We start from the raw sequence: 19,271 nt of genomic DNA, 5'->3' as shown, positions 1-19,271 counted from the left end.
ATTTTTAGGATTTGATGTTGAAGTACTATGGTTTAAGTATTAAGATGTCTGTAATATTTTTAAATAGTTCATGATGGATAGATAGATAGATGATGGATAGATAGAATTAAGCAACCATGATAAATATTAATCACTGAATCCAGGATTTGGAGGTACATGTTTAATAAACTAGTCTTTGAATTTTTCAGGAGGTTCCAAAAATTTTTAAATCAAAACTGAGGGGAAAAGAGTAGGTAGAAAGAAAGCTGAAGATGAAAAAGCAGAAGATGAAAGATGAAGATGACTTGGTAACTTAGTACCTGAATTCCCACAAACTATGAAAGCTCTACTTGCTTTTACTTTATGAATGAGAAAAATTTCTCCTTCTCCCTCATGTAAATCAACAACCTTGGAAACTTTCATACAAAGAGAAAAAGGGATATAATTTTTGTTTCATATGTGGATTCTCAAGCCTTATTGAGTTGAGTGAAGAAATAACATGATAAATAAAGCAGTTCATTATTTGACAAAATACCTATATTATTCACTTTCCCTAAAAAACATAAATCTTTTGAAAGAATTTGGAGAATGTGAAGGAAGCATATTTATGCCATTAAAGTAGTAATTTAAAAATAAGTGTTAACACTTTACAAAGTATTGAGAATAATTGGTACTGCATAAATATTTTTAAATAAACTTTTAGAACATTTAAAGCTTACAAAATGGTTTTAAATGCATATGTGTATTGAAATACAAGGAGCAGTCATGAGTAATTAAGTGCTTAAAGCCTAATAATGTTACAATGTGAAATATCTGCCCTCACAAACTTTCCATCTGTCTATATCTCTCACCCTAAAAACTTCTATTTCTCTAATATCATGATATAATATAAAATAGCAAAAGCTAAGTTAAGATTTACTACACGCTAGGTGGTATTATAAGTGCTTTCTCTCTAATCAGGTATTTACTAAAGTAATTTTATGTAGTTATGTATTATTTTTATTACCTTAATTGTAGAGATGAGGAAACTGAAGCTCAGAGACTAAATGACTTGCTCAAGGACATACAAATATTAAGTGGTGGAGTCAAAATTCAAATCTACCCAGTGAAACTGTAGAGTTTTACTCATAACCATTATACATTACTACCCCTATGGAAGGAAAGCCAATATAAGATTAGCTTCATAATGAATATACTAGTATAGCAGATGAATAAAAAGAAGAATTGATAAATACCATGAGTTTTGATTTTGGAAACAATTGCCACCAGATTCCGTACTTGAAAGAATACAGAGGAAGAATAGGAATGAAACTGAAGAATTAAGGAGCTGAAGGATGGCATAACAGAGTCCTCTGAACTGAAGTCGGAGGGCTGCAGAGTCCAGAACTATTTTGTTACCTCCTGATGTGAACAGCCATCGTGGTGTGTATATAAAAAGAGGAGATCGAAGTCACTCTGCAGCCGAAGGCTGAATTTGTTTGACCGAGAGCCTCTAAAGCAGCCTGTAAAGTAACTGGCGGAGTCCACAGCCATCTCGGAGAACGCAGTAGCAGGAGTAAATCAGGGTCACACCTTCTGACAGTATTTAATTCTCACAACCTCTTGATTTTGCACATGAAATTGAGTTGTGTTACCTTAAGGATTAGTTGTAAAGTGGGGTCCAAAATAACCTTCACTTTATCCTTCTTTCTTTCATTGAGATATATATGTAACAAATATAAGGATTCACCAAGAGCCAGTGAACATTTTCCTATCTTTTGATATTACAGCTTAAAAATAGTACATTATCTAAAACAATTGCATGTAGAAAGCCACTCCGAATAGTTTAGGCTTATAAGGTTACCTTTCTTCAATACCAGAATGTGTGTTTGATATTAATGATATTGCAATATTCATTTCATCTCCGCTTTGCCTTTGTAGACATAGCCAGTGTTAACATTTATGGGGTGTGAAAGCAAGCAAACTGGAACTAATTGAAATATTAGTCAACACTGTATTCAAATTGAATAAGGCAAGATTAATATGGTGCAGGTAATCATTGAAATACACGTCTGACTCCAGATAATCTCATCTTCAAAGTAATCAAGGTATTCTATGTCATAATACATGGAGCAAATCTATCTAATCATCTGTCTGTCTGTCTGTCTCTCTCCATCTACAGATTATATATTTATGTGTGTGTGCATAAATATATTATCTAAGAATCTCACTACAATATAAGGTCATAACACTCTAGAAAAGCAGTTTAGCCAATGTTTAAAATGATTTTTCAGTCAGGCAGATTTGGGTTCCAGTCTTAGCTGTGTGACTTTTGGCAATTCATTGTTTGCAAAATAAAGACTGTGATACCTATTTCAGAGCTGAAATAATGACTATAAAGCACTTAATTCAGGGCCTGGACCTGAATATGAACAATAAATAATGCCATGCTGAAAAAAAAAGCAGTTACTCAATTAGTGAAAGAAAATACGTAACTCTCGGTCTATAAAAATATCTTCAGTTACTCTACATCTCATACCTTGTTTCCTTGTCAGGCCCTTGTTAGGACAATTCAGTGGTTCTCAACAGAGGGTAATTTTACCTCTAGGAGACATTTGGCAATGCCACTTTTGATTGTCACAACTGGGGGAGTTTGCTACCTGCACCCAGTGAGTAGAGGTCAGGCTTGCTGCTAAACTGACAATATATAGGACAGTGCCTCAAAATTAAACAGTTCAATGTGTCAAAAGTGTGCAAGTTGAGAGACCCTGGATTAATTCCCTTCCTGTTGGGATTCATAATGGTTATATTCTAGTCTCAATCAATATTTCAATATTTACTAATATTTCAATATTTACTAATATTTACTATGTTTTGGACTCAGCTTGAGGTCAGGGATAAGTAGAAGATACAGTTCTTTTCTTCATGGTGATCACAGTCTAGCCTCTCTGCCATCTGTTTTTTCCTACCCTTCTCCCATCAGACTCCTAGAATGGTCTTTTTACAGTTTGTAGTCATCTTTTCAGAACTTGCAGCAAGCCACTTGTGACCTCTCCAATCTTCCCTAAACCTCCTTTTTCTAAATGTCCACAGTGCTAGCGGTTTGTATCACACACTTTGCTACCTAATTATGAACCATCATGGATGGCACACTAATTGTCTTAAGAGCACCAATTTTATCTCCACATCTGAATTGTAATCAGGAATCACAGCTGTTTTCCAAAATGCTTATTTACTGATTAATGCACATAGGAAGTATGAATTCTCCATCCATGCAAAAATATAACTTCATTTTCCCCCCTAACTGACGTAAATTTTTGTAAGTGAACATTTAATCTAGTAATGAAACAATTAATGTCACCAATTCAGCGGAAGACCCAATTTCTGCTTCCCAGTTGTTTCTTGTTAAATTTGATCAATGGTGGCTCCACACTTTCCCCACATCCTCCTAGGACATGGGTTCTTAAGCAGGGGTCCCTGAGCTTGAACTGAGATTGAAAATAAAACATTATTTTTGTGGGGACGTGTTGGTGCAGGTATGATATGCTCATTAAATACTACACAGTATAGTGTGGACTTACTTAATAAGGGGTCTGTGGTTTTCACCCAACTGACAAAGGGGTCCATGGAACAAAAAAGTTAACAACCCCTGCCCTAGGAAGCCATCCAAGTTCCATGATGTATGTGCAGCTGTGGGGGCAGAAGTCTGAACACCTCATTTCAGCGGAAAGGACATGCAGGTCTGCTAGTTCAGGTCACAGACAGGCCCAAAGAAGAGAGGCCTCTCCTTGTTCCCCAACAGGTAGCACAGAGAATCCTGAGACAGCTTGTTCCAGCCCCTTTTCCACTTGCTTATGCCATCCATGGGAGCACATGATCTTGTCTCAAGGCCACTCAGCACCACCTCTCTACGTTATTTTGTTTTGCCATTCAATTCTTTTTTTTTTTTTGGAGGTCCTGGGGACCAAACCCAGGACCTCGTACATGGGAAGCAGGTGCTCAACCACTTGAGCTACATCTGCTCCCACTCCTCTCCTTTTTGAATATCATCTCCATATCTCCATGTGGTCTGTGTGTTCTGTGAGGCGGAGGAGGAGAGTGGTAGCAAATATTGATGCTGTTTGATTCTTTCCCAGTTTTTTCCTATACCTGCAATGCCCCTTTTGAAATATAAAGTCGAAAAATGTATCTGTGCACTTTCCGGGTGGACTCTAACAGCCACCTCTAAAGCAATGGAGAGAGCCCAGAGTAATCAGAGTACCAGAAGAATCTTACCTTCAAATACTCCAAAACAGCCCTTTGCAGCTTGTGGAACATTATGGACTAACTGTTACAACTCTCCCCTCCATACTTCCTTCCCTAATTATTTAAGGGAGACATCTTTTTACCCAACTAGTTTCTATTAGTTTCAACTTTGGAGATTCCGTGTGCTTAGAATTTTCAGTTTGTCTTCTTCTCTGTACAAATTTTCTTCCTTCAACGCTGGCCTTAATGTGCATTACTTTATGCAGGAAATCACAAATAAATTATTCCATATCTAATGAAAACAATTGGTAATTTTGCATCTAAAAGGAAAGCCTTATGTAGTCTGTTTTCTCAAATTGTAAATTTCTAAAATGAGAACTCTTTATCTAACAGCACACTAGCAGTTAGCTCACTGTGGGAATACAGTAATCAATTGCATTTATGATTATATATGTAATATATTCAAACGTTTATACTTCAGAGGTAGTCTGTTCTGTGAAACAAGAAAACACTTAAATTAATATGCACATTTAATATAGCTTGGCCAAGTTTGTAGTTTGTGGGTAAATATTCAGTATAAAATACAGCTGAATAGAGAGGACTTTGCATGATAACACGAGTTCTCTTATTTGAATATGTACTTTATGGACAGTCCATATTCTGCATCCTCGCTACACCCACATAATGCTGTCATAAATATTTCAGTACTAATCTGAATCTGTTCATCTCTTTGTACAAGCAATTTCATTTTCCTTTTCTTCCTGGGATAGCATCAATTGCCCATATTCACGCCTCCAAACAAAAGCAATCCAATCCCCCACAATATTTCACCTGATGCTAGTCATAAGCAGCCAGAAAAATGGAATCTTCCTGTTAATGTCATCATTTGCATAGCTATTAGTATTCCAGGGCATCTTTGCATCAGCGAATGGAGAGAAAGTAGCTTTGTATTTTATTCTATCAAGCAACAATCAGTGTTAAAAGCCTTATGTCCAAACCTAACCTTTTAATTTTAGTTACCTTCCATATGGGATTGTCCTGTGAGCTGCAGAGGCTTTACTCTCAATAAAAACAAGGAAATTGTGCACTATATAAAGAGAAAGCCACAACAGAACTACCCTTGAATACAGGAATGGAAATGATGTGCTTCTTCCTCCAGGGAAACTTTGGTCCTGCACACTCCCCAGATCAAATATTTCTGTGAGTGTTCACTGAGGATGTGATTGCCTGTTTTACTGCTAGATTAGGTCAGTGCTGTCACTGCAATCTGGTATCACTTTACCAGCAAGACAATTTCATGCAATTAATTTCCTTCTTTAAAGGAAGCAATAATGAGGAGGCGATTGGAAGCTTCACAATTTATAACTAACATCCTTTAGTTACTAGTGCACATATCTATTCACAAATACCCCCCTTTATGTATACTTAAACACACAGACACAGTCCATTTTTAAAAGACAATGGGTTTTTCACTAATCCATTATGAACTGACTGCCAACAAAATCAGTGCTGTGAAAAGCAGAGCTCAGACTGACTCACAGCTCTCAAACTCCTCTAAAGGTACTTATAGAGACGGTGGGAATTTAAGGGTACAATTGTAATATATGAAGGTGGAAAAGAAGTAAAATACCGGAAAGTCATATAGTATGAAGACAGAATCTCATATCTAATTTAGAAGGCTTGGCAAGCATTATACTCATTGATTTCATAATTATTTTCCGTCTTCTTCCTTTTAAGTTAAAAGGCCACATAAAGTGCTGTAAAGTATAACATACACTCTCTTTTCTCTTGTGTGGACATACTTTGCTTTTTGGACATCCTTTTACTGTCAATACTTACATCTGTTGTTTAAAAAGCTATTCGTGGTGCAATTGCTTTTTAAATGCAAACCCATATGCGTGATCTCTAGAGGAACTGGTAAATTTCACCAAATGGGCATTCCTAAATTACTTGCCATCTGTAGCTAGTGAAGAGAGGACTAAACCTGCTCAGCTGTGATTCTGCCCCAATGTTTCCATCATTTTGATTGGCTCTAGGGAAATCAGCCGTTTTTGGCATGAACTTTTCTAACCCCAACAGGTTATTGTGGCCTACTTGAGTTGCCTGGGATTGAGAATACTATATTTCAGCACAGGTTAAAACCTATTTGGCCTTTTGAATTGGTTTCTTTACCACTTTTTGCCATTATGGCTTAAATCCTTATTTTTAGGTTTCAACTAGTGAAGAGATGTTAGAGGTAATTCTATTGCCTAAGTAGAATTGTATAAATTGTTGAAAGGAAAACAAATAAACCCCAGATTACACATTTTAACAATTGAATTACCTAAGTAAAATTGCCGCATTATACAACTAAAGTTAAAAGATCATGCTAGAAAAAATATATAAAGCAGAGGGGAAAAATCCCAAGTACCCTTTTTTTCCCAATGCTCCACTTCAAATAAAAAAGAATATTTTCTTTCAGTTTACAAATGCTACTTTCACACTTAATTTCTTACTAGCCAAAGCCTGTTTTAAATTCATATTTATTAAATTGTGGATAAAATCCTCAAACATCAATGTATGGTAAAACTCAACTGACATTTAGGGTACTCCAACAATGTTGAATTTTTAGCTATAAAGCAATTCCAAGTTGAAGTAAGAATGCTGTCACACAGGGTGCATCCGAGTGGTCTCACTTCTCTCTTGTTTTTTAATCCAGCCTAACATTTTTGTAAAGATGTTGAAACATGAACAAAGTCGAAACATTATCAAGACAAGTATTATGTATATCAGAACCACAAGCCGGGAACTCACAGTACTTTTTCCATTCCATAGTCAATTTCATTTATTTCCTTTTGCCTCATCTTAAACAAGAGTAGATGGCTGGTGTGTGTGAGAGGAGGCCTGTGGCAGAAAATACAGCTGGTGGGAGGGTTATCATGGAGCACAGTGAAAAATGTCTAAGCTAGGAAGAGGGAAAATAAATGGATTGGGTTTTATGGTTATAATCAATATGTTAGGGAAGAAGGAAATAGAGAAGAAGGAAAGAAATGGCTCAAAAGTCAAGGAAAAAAAACTGGTGTAAAGAGGCAGGAGAACCCCGGGTCTGAGATTCATCACTCATAGCATATCATTTCTCTGAAGTCTTTTTGAAGCTGGGTGTCCAACCCTCCCCCTTTTCAAAGGATTTCCATCCAGCAACAGCTTCAGACAAGTGGCTGCATAAAACTGCAATAGAAGAATAGGGTATGAAGAAAAAAAGCCAGAATTGAAAAATTTAAAAACCTATACCAAAGTTAGAAGAAAAATATTGTCACCAATATTGGTGTTAGAAACACTCAGCAAAATGAACCCTGGTCTCTACACCTTGACTAGAAATTACATGGAAAGTATTTTAATGGAATTGTGGCTGAGAACTGGCAGGAAAGCCCTAAGATTTAAAGAGTGAACACTCTTGGCCAATTATGTGCCAGTGGCAGAGTAAAGAGCTGGTCCATGACCTCTTTACTTTAGGTACAAAATGGGTCAGTGACAAAGGGTCACTTGAGTCAGGACATCCTGGACTGAAAATTTACATCAAAACCCCTGGAAATTGTTTTCAGAAATTAAGACCTCATGGAAATGATTAACAAAATTTGCAATGTTGGTTTCACACATGTATTATTAATTTAGCTCACAGAAAAATCACATTTAATAATGTCCTTATAATAAACAGAAAACTTTATATATTAAAAAAAAAACACGGAATGTGTGAAACCATTATCTTCAAAGGTTCTTGAATGATCTCACACACAATCTTATTAAAGAGACACAGTCATCTCCCCTTGTAACACGCAGGAGAAACCACACGAGAGCCCGGTGTCAGTCAAACCTTCATTACAAACATAACCTGGTGGTGGCAGGCCGGTGGAAACTTCGCCCACTTACAGGACCCGGTGGCTGCGGCCAGGAAGTGCCACCTCAAGCCCGGAGCTCTGCTCCGCCTCCTCTAACACACTGCAGCGGGCCACAGGGGTGACTAGTAACAATGACCAGACCGCCTGGTAACTAACTCAGGGGTTGCTTCCTTCCCTGCTGACAGCCACCTCCTTTATGTGCGGATCAGCGGTGGCCAGACCAACCTGTCCCCCTTTCAGGGCCTCGCGTTCACAGAAAGGGCGATCTGCCTTCATTTACCCTATGCCCTGTACACACTTGTGCACACACATAAGGGAAATAGTGTAGTTCTGTCTGATTTAGGTACCAGTGAGATTATAGAGAAGCTAGATATTTTTTGGCTAAATATAAAAAGAGAATAGGGAAATATGTTCTGTGAGGGTGTAATCGAGTGAACAATCCCAAGCGAGAAATTCAGGAAAGGGAGAGAAAGAAGCAGGAACTTTCCCCTTTGATCACAAGTAATATATCTGACCTCTTAGCAACATAGCCAATCCCACCCCATTATCAGAAGGTTGATAATGTGCCTCTGATCTTTTGAAATATAAAACGTCTGCTCTGTAACACCAATGACTATTGTTTTATGTAGGTTTTTTTAATGATTTCTGCTAAGTTACAGTTGTTCAAAACAGCCTCATGTATAAAACTAAGGAACAAGTGGGAAAACTGCTAGATTGAGAAAAGGAGGTGAAGCAGCAATTTATTTACTTTCTTGCATCAAAGAAACCATGTGTGTAGTTGCAAAACTTGAAAAGTACGTTTGCATCATTCCTTAGGAAGGATCTTGGAAGAGTCAGTGAGTAGGCATCTGCTGGGGAAGTCGCAGACACTCTGAGCTATCATCTCCCAGTCCTTGCCTATCCTCTCTTCTGTCCCCTCGTGCTTGTTTGCATGCAGGAATTTTGCATGTTTCTGTTTTGATAGAGACTGCAGGCAGTGGGGGAGATGTTCAAGCTTAACAAGCCCAAGCTGCTTTCCAGGACACCAAGGTTGCTTGTTGGCAGGGCTCCCTCCCTCTGGAGTACAGAAAAGTCCAGCACTCAGGCAGTACAGGTGTCTCTGGTGTTCAAGGCATGTGGACTTGGGGAGCAGTTGGCCTTTCTGGCAGAACCAACCATAATGGAACCTCTTCTGCTCTTTTGGGCCCTTGTTGCTGGGTAAGTAGCCAAACGGTCATTTGATGGGCATGTCTGTTTTTCCTGAGCCTGCATTCTTATGGTGTACTATATAGCAATTTGTGCCACAATATCATTGAAAAAAAATAGAAGGCTTTAGGGGAGCACTCGATTGTTGTTCTTTCTATTTTGCTGTACCTAGTTTTTTCTATCAACTTGGTTTGATACTGTGGCCATTTTCCTTGTTAGAAAGCCCCAACTGTGAGAAAAAAGATGCTATGGGCATACTATCCTAGACATAAAAAATCCAAATGTCAACTTCTCTGTGTGGTGTGTGTGGGTGTATGTCAATGTATTTGTGTGATGCAGCCTTAAAACATACATTGATGACTACTAGGTTTATTAAGCAGAACTCTCAGAAATTACTGTCAGGAAGTGGATGTGGCTCAAGCAATTGAGCTTCCACGTACCACATGGGAGGTCCCTGGTTCAGTTCCCAGTGCCTCCTAAAGAAGACGGCGAGCTGGCATGACAGGCAGGCATGGCGAGCTGATGCAGCAAGATGACACAACAAGAGACACAAGAAGAAAAGCATGATTGACACAGAAAAACAAGGAGTGGAGATGGCTCAAGCAATTAGGCACCTTCCTCCTACATCAGAGGCCCAATTTCTGTTCCCAGTGCCTCCTAAGGAAACAAGGAAGACAGGCACAGCAAGTGCAAACAACAGGGGGTAGGTAGAAATAAATAAATAAAACAAATCTTAAAAAAAAAAAAGTAAGTTAACCATTAAAAAAAAAAATTGTCTCTTATAAACAAAGTAAAAGTCCTGTTCTTATTTCAGTAGCCACACAACATCTGGAAAATTATTTTGGATACAAACCATTAAAAAATATAAAAATTCCTAGAAAGTATTTAGAGGAAAGTAGTCAGGGTGTTAAATGCTTACAAAACTATTTTTTGGGATGAATGACCAAAATAAATTAAAAGATATTAAGCTCTTACACTCTTTGAAGGGTATAGACTCAGAAAAATTTTATATTTTCCACTGGATAAAACTAAGAACAAAGAAAAACCCATATATGGAGACATACTTTAGTTCACTGTATAGGAAGATGTTTTAAACATTCAAAATTGTTCAAAGACAGAATGACTAGTTAGCAGGGAACAGAGGTGTTTAAAACACAGTGAAGTTTTTGTGAAGTGTGTTTAAATATGGAATGGATAGATACAGTAAGGTAAAAACGGGATCCTTTCTAACCCTGACAGACAATTATGTTATGATGGAACTGTATGAACCAGCATCCTTTTTGTGATGTATTTTTTTTACACCTTAAGTCCTATACAATTATATTGTATCATATGACAGATCTATGAGGGAAGCAAATGTGAACTAGCGATGAAGCAAAGTTTCTAGTCTATTACTTTGCTATCTTATGTATTATCTTCTGAGGGTAATATCTGACAGATAACATTTGAATCACAAAATTGAATTTGCAAAATTTGAAGCCAGAATTTCATCAGCAATGATGCTTTTAAGATAATAATAAACATTGCCTAAAATGTTTTCTGTTGTTACTTGATCTGAGTTCAACATTGAATCCTTTTCTAAACAATAGAATTTGTTTCTAGGCCATTCTCATATCTGTTAAGGCAAAGATTCCAGGATAATTTTCTAAGGAATAGATTCCCCCCCCCCCTCATGTAATTCATGATACACATTATAGATCTCAGGGTTTTATCCCCACTCTTTTTGCTTATTATACTTAGAGAAATATTAATCCTTGTCTAGGATGTAAAATTCTTACCTGTAACTGCAGGATCGTAGTGACTGACAGTTTAAGACTACTGTGTCTTAAGTTTTAGTGTTATGTAATAGGTTTTACTTCAAACTTAAAAATTTGCAAGCTTAGAAATGGAAAATCGCAAATATTGTGATAGGATGTGTAAAAAAAAATCAATTGTGTACTGTAGTGCTCACACCCTGATTTGGCCCATTTTGTGTTTCTCTTCCCAACTTCATATTCAGTGGCATCAAGTTGGTAACTTGAAATCAGTCATAACAGGTGTATTTACACCACAGAAGCCAACAAAGACTACAAATCAGGATTGTTTTTTCCTGGAAAGCTGGCTGTTAAATGTCTATTGCTACCCTAATGAAAACTGAGTCATCCCATGAGAGATGTGGATAGACTAAAGTTTAAATTTGAAACAAAAATAATTGTCATTTGAACTGTATTTCTACTGGTTATTGAGATGTTGTAAATAAATTATTTAAGGAGAATTGCTTAATCATTTGTTCACTAGGATTATATTTATAATGCTTATGAAAGTATTCATATGGGAAGCAGATGCAGCTTAAGCAATTGGGTTCCTGTCTACCGTATGAGAGGTCCAGGGTTTGATTCCTGGACCTCCTGGTGAGGGCAAGCTGGCCCATGTGGAGAGCTGGCCCACATGGAGAGCTGGCCCACGCAGGAGTGCTAGCCTGTGCAGGAGTGCTGGCCCACATAGAAAACTGGCACAGCAAGATGATACAACAAAAGAGACACAGAGGAGAGACAATAAGAGACACTGCAGACAAGGGAGCTAGGTAGCGCAAGAGATAGTGTGCCTCTCTCCCACTCTGGAAGTTCCCAGGATTGGTTCCTGGTACCATCTAAAGAGAAGACAAGTAGATACAGAGGAAGACACAGCAAATGGACACAGAAAGCAGACTGCAAGTGCAAAACAATGAGGGAGGGGGTAATAAATAAATAAACAAATAAATGAAAAGTATATATGGGAGTGGATGTAGCTTAGTAGTTGAGGACCTGCCTTCCACGTTCGAGGTCCTGGGTTGACTCCTCAGTACCTCCTTTTAAAAAAAAACAGACATAGTGCTGCCATAGATAATAGATAAAAAATAAGTGATACCATCTAGCTAAAGACTGAAAGAGAGTATAAAAATTGTCAGTTAGACCTGGCTCCCTCAGGAGGGAGACCTAATTTCCTAATCAAAGAGTATATATTTTATGAGAACGATTGCTGTATATTTACTGGACATAATGAATGCCATATTCAAGAAATGTAACACCTCAGCCATAGATAGTAGGGACTCCCAGCTGTATCCACCAAAGCACATCCCCGAAATGTCTGTTCATGTCTTGAGGATTTATTATATAAGCCAGCCAGAAGTCTTTTTGCATTTCTTCATCTGGAAAAATAAGCTTTCTTAAGAAAAGGAGGTTACACAAATAGCTAGAAGAGTAACAAAATTAAACTCACCAAAAAGGAGTTTTTCTAAATGTAATAGGCTTATCTGCCATTCAACTTTGTCTCGATGTCCACATGTGGACCAGAGGAAGAATGAGTGATGTTAGTAGAATCTGAAAAGCAATTGTCACTGGAACCCTAAAACAGTGAAGGGGGGAGAGGGCAGTGTGGCTTTGGTAATCCTCTGAGGGTAATGTGTAAAAAGATTTTTTCCCCCTTCATCATAATTATGGAACAAATTTAAACCAGGAGAATGCTAGAACACCTTAGTCACAGAGAACAACTAGTGAACAGGTGAGAAATTAGTGTACTCTCTCGTGAGCATATTTGAAAGCTCAGAATCCTAGAAATTATTTGCAGGATTTGACAGAACAGTAGAGTCCTGCAATTTTAAGTAAAGAACAATAGTCTATGAAACAAGGGTTATAATGGAATCACAATGCAAATTACCATTTCAATGAAAGTAAGTAAAACTATTTGGCATCTTTTCACCAACCTTCATTAAGGAAGTAGCTGTATAAAAAAAGTGATTTTCAGGCAGCAGACTTGGCCCAGTGGTTAGGGCGTCCGCCTGCCACATGGGAGGTCCACAGTTCAAACCCCGGGCCTCCTTGACTGGTGTGGAGCTGGCCCATGTGCAGTGCTGATGTGAGCAAGGAGTGCTGGTCCCCGCGTAGGGGAGCCCCATGCACAGGGAGTGCGCCCCATAAGGAGAGCCACCCAGCGTGAAAGAAAGTGCAGCCTGCCCAGGAATGGCACTGCACACATGGAGAGCTGACACAACAAGATGACGCAACAAAAAGAAACACAGATTCCCGTGCCGCTGACAACAACAGAAGTGGACAAAGAAGACGCAGCAAATAGACACAGAGAACAGACAATTGGGGTGGGGTGGGAGGAAGGGGAGAGAAATAAATAAATAAAATAAATCTTTTTAAAAAAAGTGATTTTCACTTTCATTTGACTAAATCACTGAGTCAAAGAACTGATGAAATAAAATACATCAAATGCAAACACATATAAAATATAAACAAAAATATTTGGAATAAGTAAAAGGGAGAAATAATTGTTTAATGAACATTATTTAATGAATAATTATTATGAACATGATTTTTCCCTTATACTTTTTGGGTACATTTTCTTTGGCAGGAGGAAAGAGTCAAAGATGAAAAACTCATATTTCCATCTCTCTGGTTGTCTCTTGAGACTAAAGGCAAAAAAGAAGCTATAGAAAAAGACACATACTTTACAAAAGAAGAATTTAAAAGCCTTACTTTGTCATATGGAAAACTGAAAAGACACTAGGGCTTAAGTAAAAATAGAGAATATCAAGAGCAATCATATTATGGAGGATTTCATGATGTTATCCTTTGACGCTTTTCTCTTGTTTTCCTTGTGTGCATGTGTGTTTGCTCTTTCATCTTGGGGCATATCACGTAGAACTACATCTGTACAAAATAGTGTATAAAAACAAAGATACATATATAAATTGTATTTTTGCCCTGCTTTTCTCCCTTCTGCATAAGGACTCTTCCTTGGGGACAGTCTCTGCCTAGTTTCCTCAGCCTAGTGTCAAAAAAGATAATTCTTAAACAGACTGCTGACTGAAATCTGTAGCTCTGCAGAATCTTGCTTTGTTCTCCTAGATTCTCAGGACAGTATTTCCAAGGGACACTGTGGCCTAAAGCTTATCATTGTCTCACACTCATTAAAGTTTTACAAATATGGTTAAAACATACCTCAACTTTAATTTCTTTTCTTTTTTTTTCAGGTCTAGGATATTTGATCACCTTCCATGAATAGCGATTTTATGCATCCTCAACCTAAAACGAGAGAAATAAATTTTAAAACTACTTTGTTTTTTAAAGACTTAAGATGTTGCTGAACATTTTTAAAATTTTTTCACTTTTAACCTGAAAATATCTTCCAGAAAAATTCACAAAACAGTTAAAACTTAAATAATCAAGCAGTTAGGCTTCATAATAACAAGCAATTATGAATTGAGTAATTAAATGTCTACAATTAAACCTTTACAACTGTTATTAGTGTCCAAGGGAAATGATTTAGTAAATGACAATGTGGATTATTTTTCAAGAATGTCTGTATAATTGAACCAGCTTTACCAGACAATTACAGACTTTTTAGTATGGTCTTCATAACTAAGGGAGAATTAACCAGAAACAATGTTTTGTTAGTTTCTCAACTTTTAAAATATCTCATGTATCTAATATTGACACTTTCATGGTATGTTCCATCTTGCCAACTTTCTCTACTCCTTGTTTGTGAACAATTTGACATTCTCCCTGTGATTAATTTTCTGTCAAATTAGCTAGGTTATTGTGTCCAGTTGTTTGGTCAAGCAAGCTGTGACCTGATGTTACTGTTCGGGTATTTCATAGATGAATTTGCATCTAGTGAGTTGATTTCATCAATGGCTGATTGCATCTACAATCAACAAAGGAATTTGTCTTCGGCAATAAGGGGGATTTCCCATCCAATCAGTTGGAGACCTTTGAGTCAGCTGAGGATTTCACATGTCAGAAGAATCTCTGCTTCAGTCAGACAGCTTTTCCTGGGGAGTTCAACTTCCCTTTTTCCAACTTGCAACCTTACTATGGAATTCAGATTTGCCATTCCTCATGCTCGCATGAGCCAATTTCTGTAATAATCTTAATATTACATATATATAAATGTTGTCAGTTTCTTTGGAGATCTATAAAATACCCCTCTTCCAAACAATGAACTATTTGTCATGGTTGTCTAATACATCTGAACATTTGAACAACCAGTGGCATTATTCCAGTTAGTAGCTTGTAAATCAGTACAAAGAGAGGCTGAGGTCACATGCACACATTTTGGCTCCTAAAGCAACTACTTGTTTTTAAGGTATGTCATGAAAAAGAAGAAATGCTTTGTCATCTAATTTATTTTCCCAGAAAGTCCATTTGAGGATTGCTAAAACACTTCTTTAACATAAAAGGATGTATGTATACCTGGAAAGGATACAAAATACAGAAAAAATAGAAAATGACTATTCCATCTATAAAAATCTAACAGATGAACTGTTTCATTGCTTCATCTCTTGATTTTCATAGTCAACACTTTCCACTTTTTCTATGTCCTGGAACTTCCTGGCTAAGTCACAATTTCTTACGTGTAATATACGGGTTCCCGTCTTAAACAGGTTAATTTTTTAGGTTAATGTTACTTTTTTCCCCTTTATTTTGTGTAAATGCATTGAAGAGGTGTCTTAAGGCAAAGCCCTCTTGCCATAAATTGAACTAGTGGGATTCATTTGCTTTGGGAGGTGAAATACAGTGAAAATTATGCCACCATCTTATATGTCCAAAAATTAATTTTTAAAGCTTACTTTAAAAGCTACTTTTTAAAGCAACTTAAAAAGTTAATTTTTAAAGCTTTTTGTTGCTGTAATGATGAGGTGCCAGAAGTATTGCATGGTATTCAAGATCTTTCATAATCTAGCCCAACTTGACTTTTCCAGACATATGTCCCAAAATTTCCAATCAAATAGTTTTCTTTATCTCAGTTCATGAAGAGGGGTTTTGTGGTTTCCATTAACCTCAACATCTTGGACATGAGTTTAGAGTATATGCTTTTAATAATGGCTCTTTATTTTACTCTTTCCAAAAGGGTTACCTCAAACTTTCCAATATTAATGGAAACCAGTGATTCATTACATTTCCGAATAATGACACATTCCCAACAGTACTGTAAGCCCTATTTTTCATCTTTTTTCTCACTGAATTCAAGATGTCTGACATCAGATCTTGTTCATCACTATGTTCCAGTCTATAGTAGAGCTGCCTGTTACAGAAGGAAATGATGACCTCTCAGAGAGGCGTCTCATCTTAAATTATTGCAAAATGAATGAAAATATCGTCATGCTCTCAACTGTTTCCTGATCTCCCAAAATGAGGTAGATTTCAGATAGCTTTCCTAAATGTTACTTTCTGCAAAAACTGTATTTCAGAATTTATTATGCTGTTACAACTACTGATCTTCCTTTTCTAACTCATATGATAATTTGAGTTTGAGTTCTTTGCATCAGGGGCTAGTGAAATAAGTAAGAGTGGAGGTAGAGAACTGGATATAATCTAGAGATATTTAGCTAATAGAATTGGTTTCACTTAGTAAGCAATTACGTAGAAAAGAATCCAGGAGTTTTCCATGGTTTTTGTTTTTTGTTTTGTCTTTACCTTCAGTGCCTATCAACAAGAGAGGAAATTTAATAAGAGAACTATTTTTTGCTGTGATATTTGATTCAATTTGGCACCACAATGGACTTGAAATGTCTATCAGGTATTGTATATTTGAGTTTGAAGTTCAATAGAGAAATCTGGAATGAAATGTAAAGTATAGTTAAAAGCTGAAACCATAAAATCATAAAATATCACTTAGGGAAGTGGTAGTATGAGATTAAGGATTCAGATTAACCCTGGATTTTATGTACATTTAAAGTATAGGGGAGAGCCAATGTAGCTCAAGTGGTTGAGCACCTGCCTCCCATGTAGGAGGTCCTGGGTTCAATACCCGGTACCCTCTGGGAAAAAAAACAACAACAAAAAAACCTCAGCGAAAGAAGCCTTATCAAAGATGGCATTATTACATATAACCATTAAAAAACAATTCTGAAATCAGTATTCATTGATGCAAATCCATTTCTGTAAAAGGCTAGCCTTACCTAAATGGAATTCCAATCCTAATGTGTGGCTAGATGAAAAGGTGAAGTGTCTGTAAGCAGTAACTCTTCTACTTAGCAAATATTTACTTCACTCTCCTTTCCAAACAGAAATCCTTCCCACCTTTACCCAAAGGAGACAATCCAACAGTCCAACTAGCCAGGACATCAAGTTCAAAGGAATGCTTTCTGGCGGTTACCTTTTATTAATGATGTACTGTAATCTCCGTATTCCTTACTTGGATTCTCTTGAGTCTGAATTCCAAATGGAAATATGAATTATTCTCTAATTTATAGTGGTTAAATGGGGTTGGAATAATCAAAATGAGAAAGAAGAATGGAAGACAAACAATAGCAAAGCAAATTACAATATCCTGCTTAGAAGCCATTGTGAGAATTTTCTACCCTGGGGAAGCATAATGCTTTTTGATAAGATTCAATTCTTTTCTCTGTGAGTGAAGCCACCAGTCAGCATTTTGGAGGGCATTTCCTATCCCCCTTTGCTACATTTGAATTGAGTCTTGTGGAATAAACTCTTCTTGGGAACTGGACTGCTTTCTGCCTGTAGAAGTTTGAGGACCCAACAGTTGTTTTAGTCACAGGTAAAACAAGATTAAATCTAGTACTTCTGTTGGCAGAATGACTCTCTAGGGAAGCAGACATGGCTCAACTGACAGAGATCCACCTACCATATGGAGAGTCCAGGGTTCGATCCCCAGGAGGCCCTGGTGAGCTGGCCCACATGCAGTGCTGCTACACAAAGGAGTGCCGTGCCATGCAGGGGTGCCCCTGTGTAGGGGTGCCCCATGTGCAAGGAGTACACCCTGCAAGGAGAGTCACCCAGCATGAAAAAAGCTCAGCCCACCCAGGAGTGGTGCCACACACGTGAAGAGCTGATGCAGTAAGATGATGCAACAACAGCAAAAAAGAGACGCAGTCTCCTGGTGATGCCTGATAATGCAAGTGGACGTAGAATACACAGTGAATGGACACAGAGAGCAGACAATGGGGGGAAGGGAGAGAAATAAAATAAATCTTAAAAAAAAAAAAAAAGACCCTAAAAAATCAGTTGACTTCTTTGTTTGAATCTAGTCAACTCATGTGCCAATAGCTACCTCTGTTCTTTCATGAATATGCTCCTAAAGTATGCTATATTTCCTTGCATTCTCTCCTTCTGCCTCCCTCACCTTAACACTTTCTCAAAATAACTGTGCATATTTTTGTCCTAGCAGGCTTTGGTGGGAATGATGGTTAGGCTTTTGTGTCAACTCAGCCAGGTAATTGTGCCCAGTTGTTTGGTCAAGCAAGCCCTGGGCTAACTGTAATACAAAGGCATTTATGAACTTTAGTCACCATTGACTTTGCTGCAGTGGTAAATCATAGATAGCTAGTTATAATTACATCAATTAGGGAGATTGCCATCAGCAGTGAGTGACTCTTAACCTCATCAGTTGAATCCCTTAAAAAGGGAAGTGATTCCAGCATAGAGAGAGAATTTCCCTGCTTGTCTTTGGACAGCTGACATCTCTCAGAACTCGTCAAGAATCTTCAATGGACTTTCATCAGTGCTGGTTGCAGCCTGCCTGTGGAACCTGGACTTGTGCATCCCCACAGCTGCGTGAGAGACTCTGATAAATCTCTTACTATTGACAGATAGCTCTTGTTGATTCTGTTTCCCTAGAGAATCCTGACTAATACAGTGGGAGAGGCATGGCCTTTGTCTCTTTCCCCTGAGCCATTTGTGCAGGGAAAAGAATTTACTAGTTACCATCTTAAGCCATGCAGAGTGTTTTAGTAATGAATGATCTGGCCTCCACGCAGATTTTTTAAAAGAATTTACCAATTTTATAATCTGACATTGAAATGTAGAAAATCCTATAAATTCTTGGACTTTAAAGTTTCTTTTTATTTCCTACCTGAAAGCCTTCAATTATTATTATTTTTTACATCATCTCTTCATTTTAATATCTGGGAAACGCAACCAGTGGCATCTAGCACATTCTATTCACCTTCTGTTTCCTAGCTTCTTCCCCTAAAGCAATGCTTATTTATCTTCTGACTTATTACAGGAGACTGTGTAAACA

General features: G+C 37.5%; 1 protein-coding gene across 1 annotated transcript in view; it reads left to right on the top strand.

The window, feature by feature from the left end:
- The window catches only part of PCDH17 (protocadherin 17), a 151,606-nt gene extending 133,366 nt beyond the window's left edge, over positions 1-18,240 (top strand). The window contains exon 4 of the mRNA XM_004462800.5: positions 14,260-18,240. Coding sequence (XP_004462857.1) covers positions 14,260-14,291 — 32 coding nt within the window. The 3' untranslated portion in view covers positions 14,292-18,240. The remainder of the gene's footprint in view (positions 1-14,259) is intronic.
- The last annotated feature ends 1,031 nt before the right edge of the window (positions 18,241-19,271 follow it).

This window comes from Dasypus novemcinctus, chromosome 15, assembly GCF_030445035.2.
Source record: "Dasypus novemcinctus isolate mDasNov1 chromosome 15, mDasNov1.1.hap2, whole genome shotgun sequence".
NCBI lineage: Eukaryota > Metazoa > Chordata > Mammalia > Cingulata > Dasypodidae > Dasypus > Dasypus novemcinctus.
Note: the sequence above shows the minus strand (reverse complement) of the source record. Positions and strands in the feature narration are given on the sequence as shown.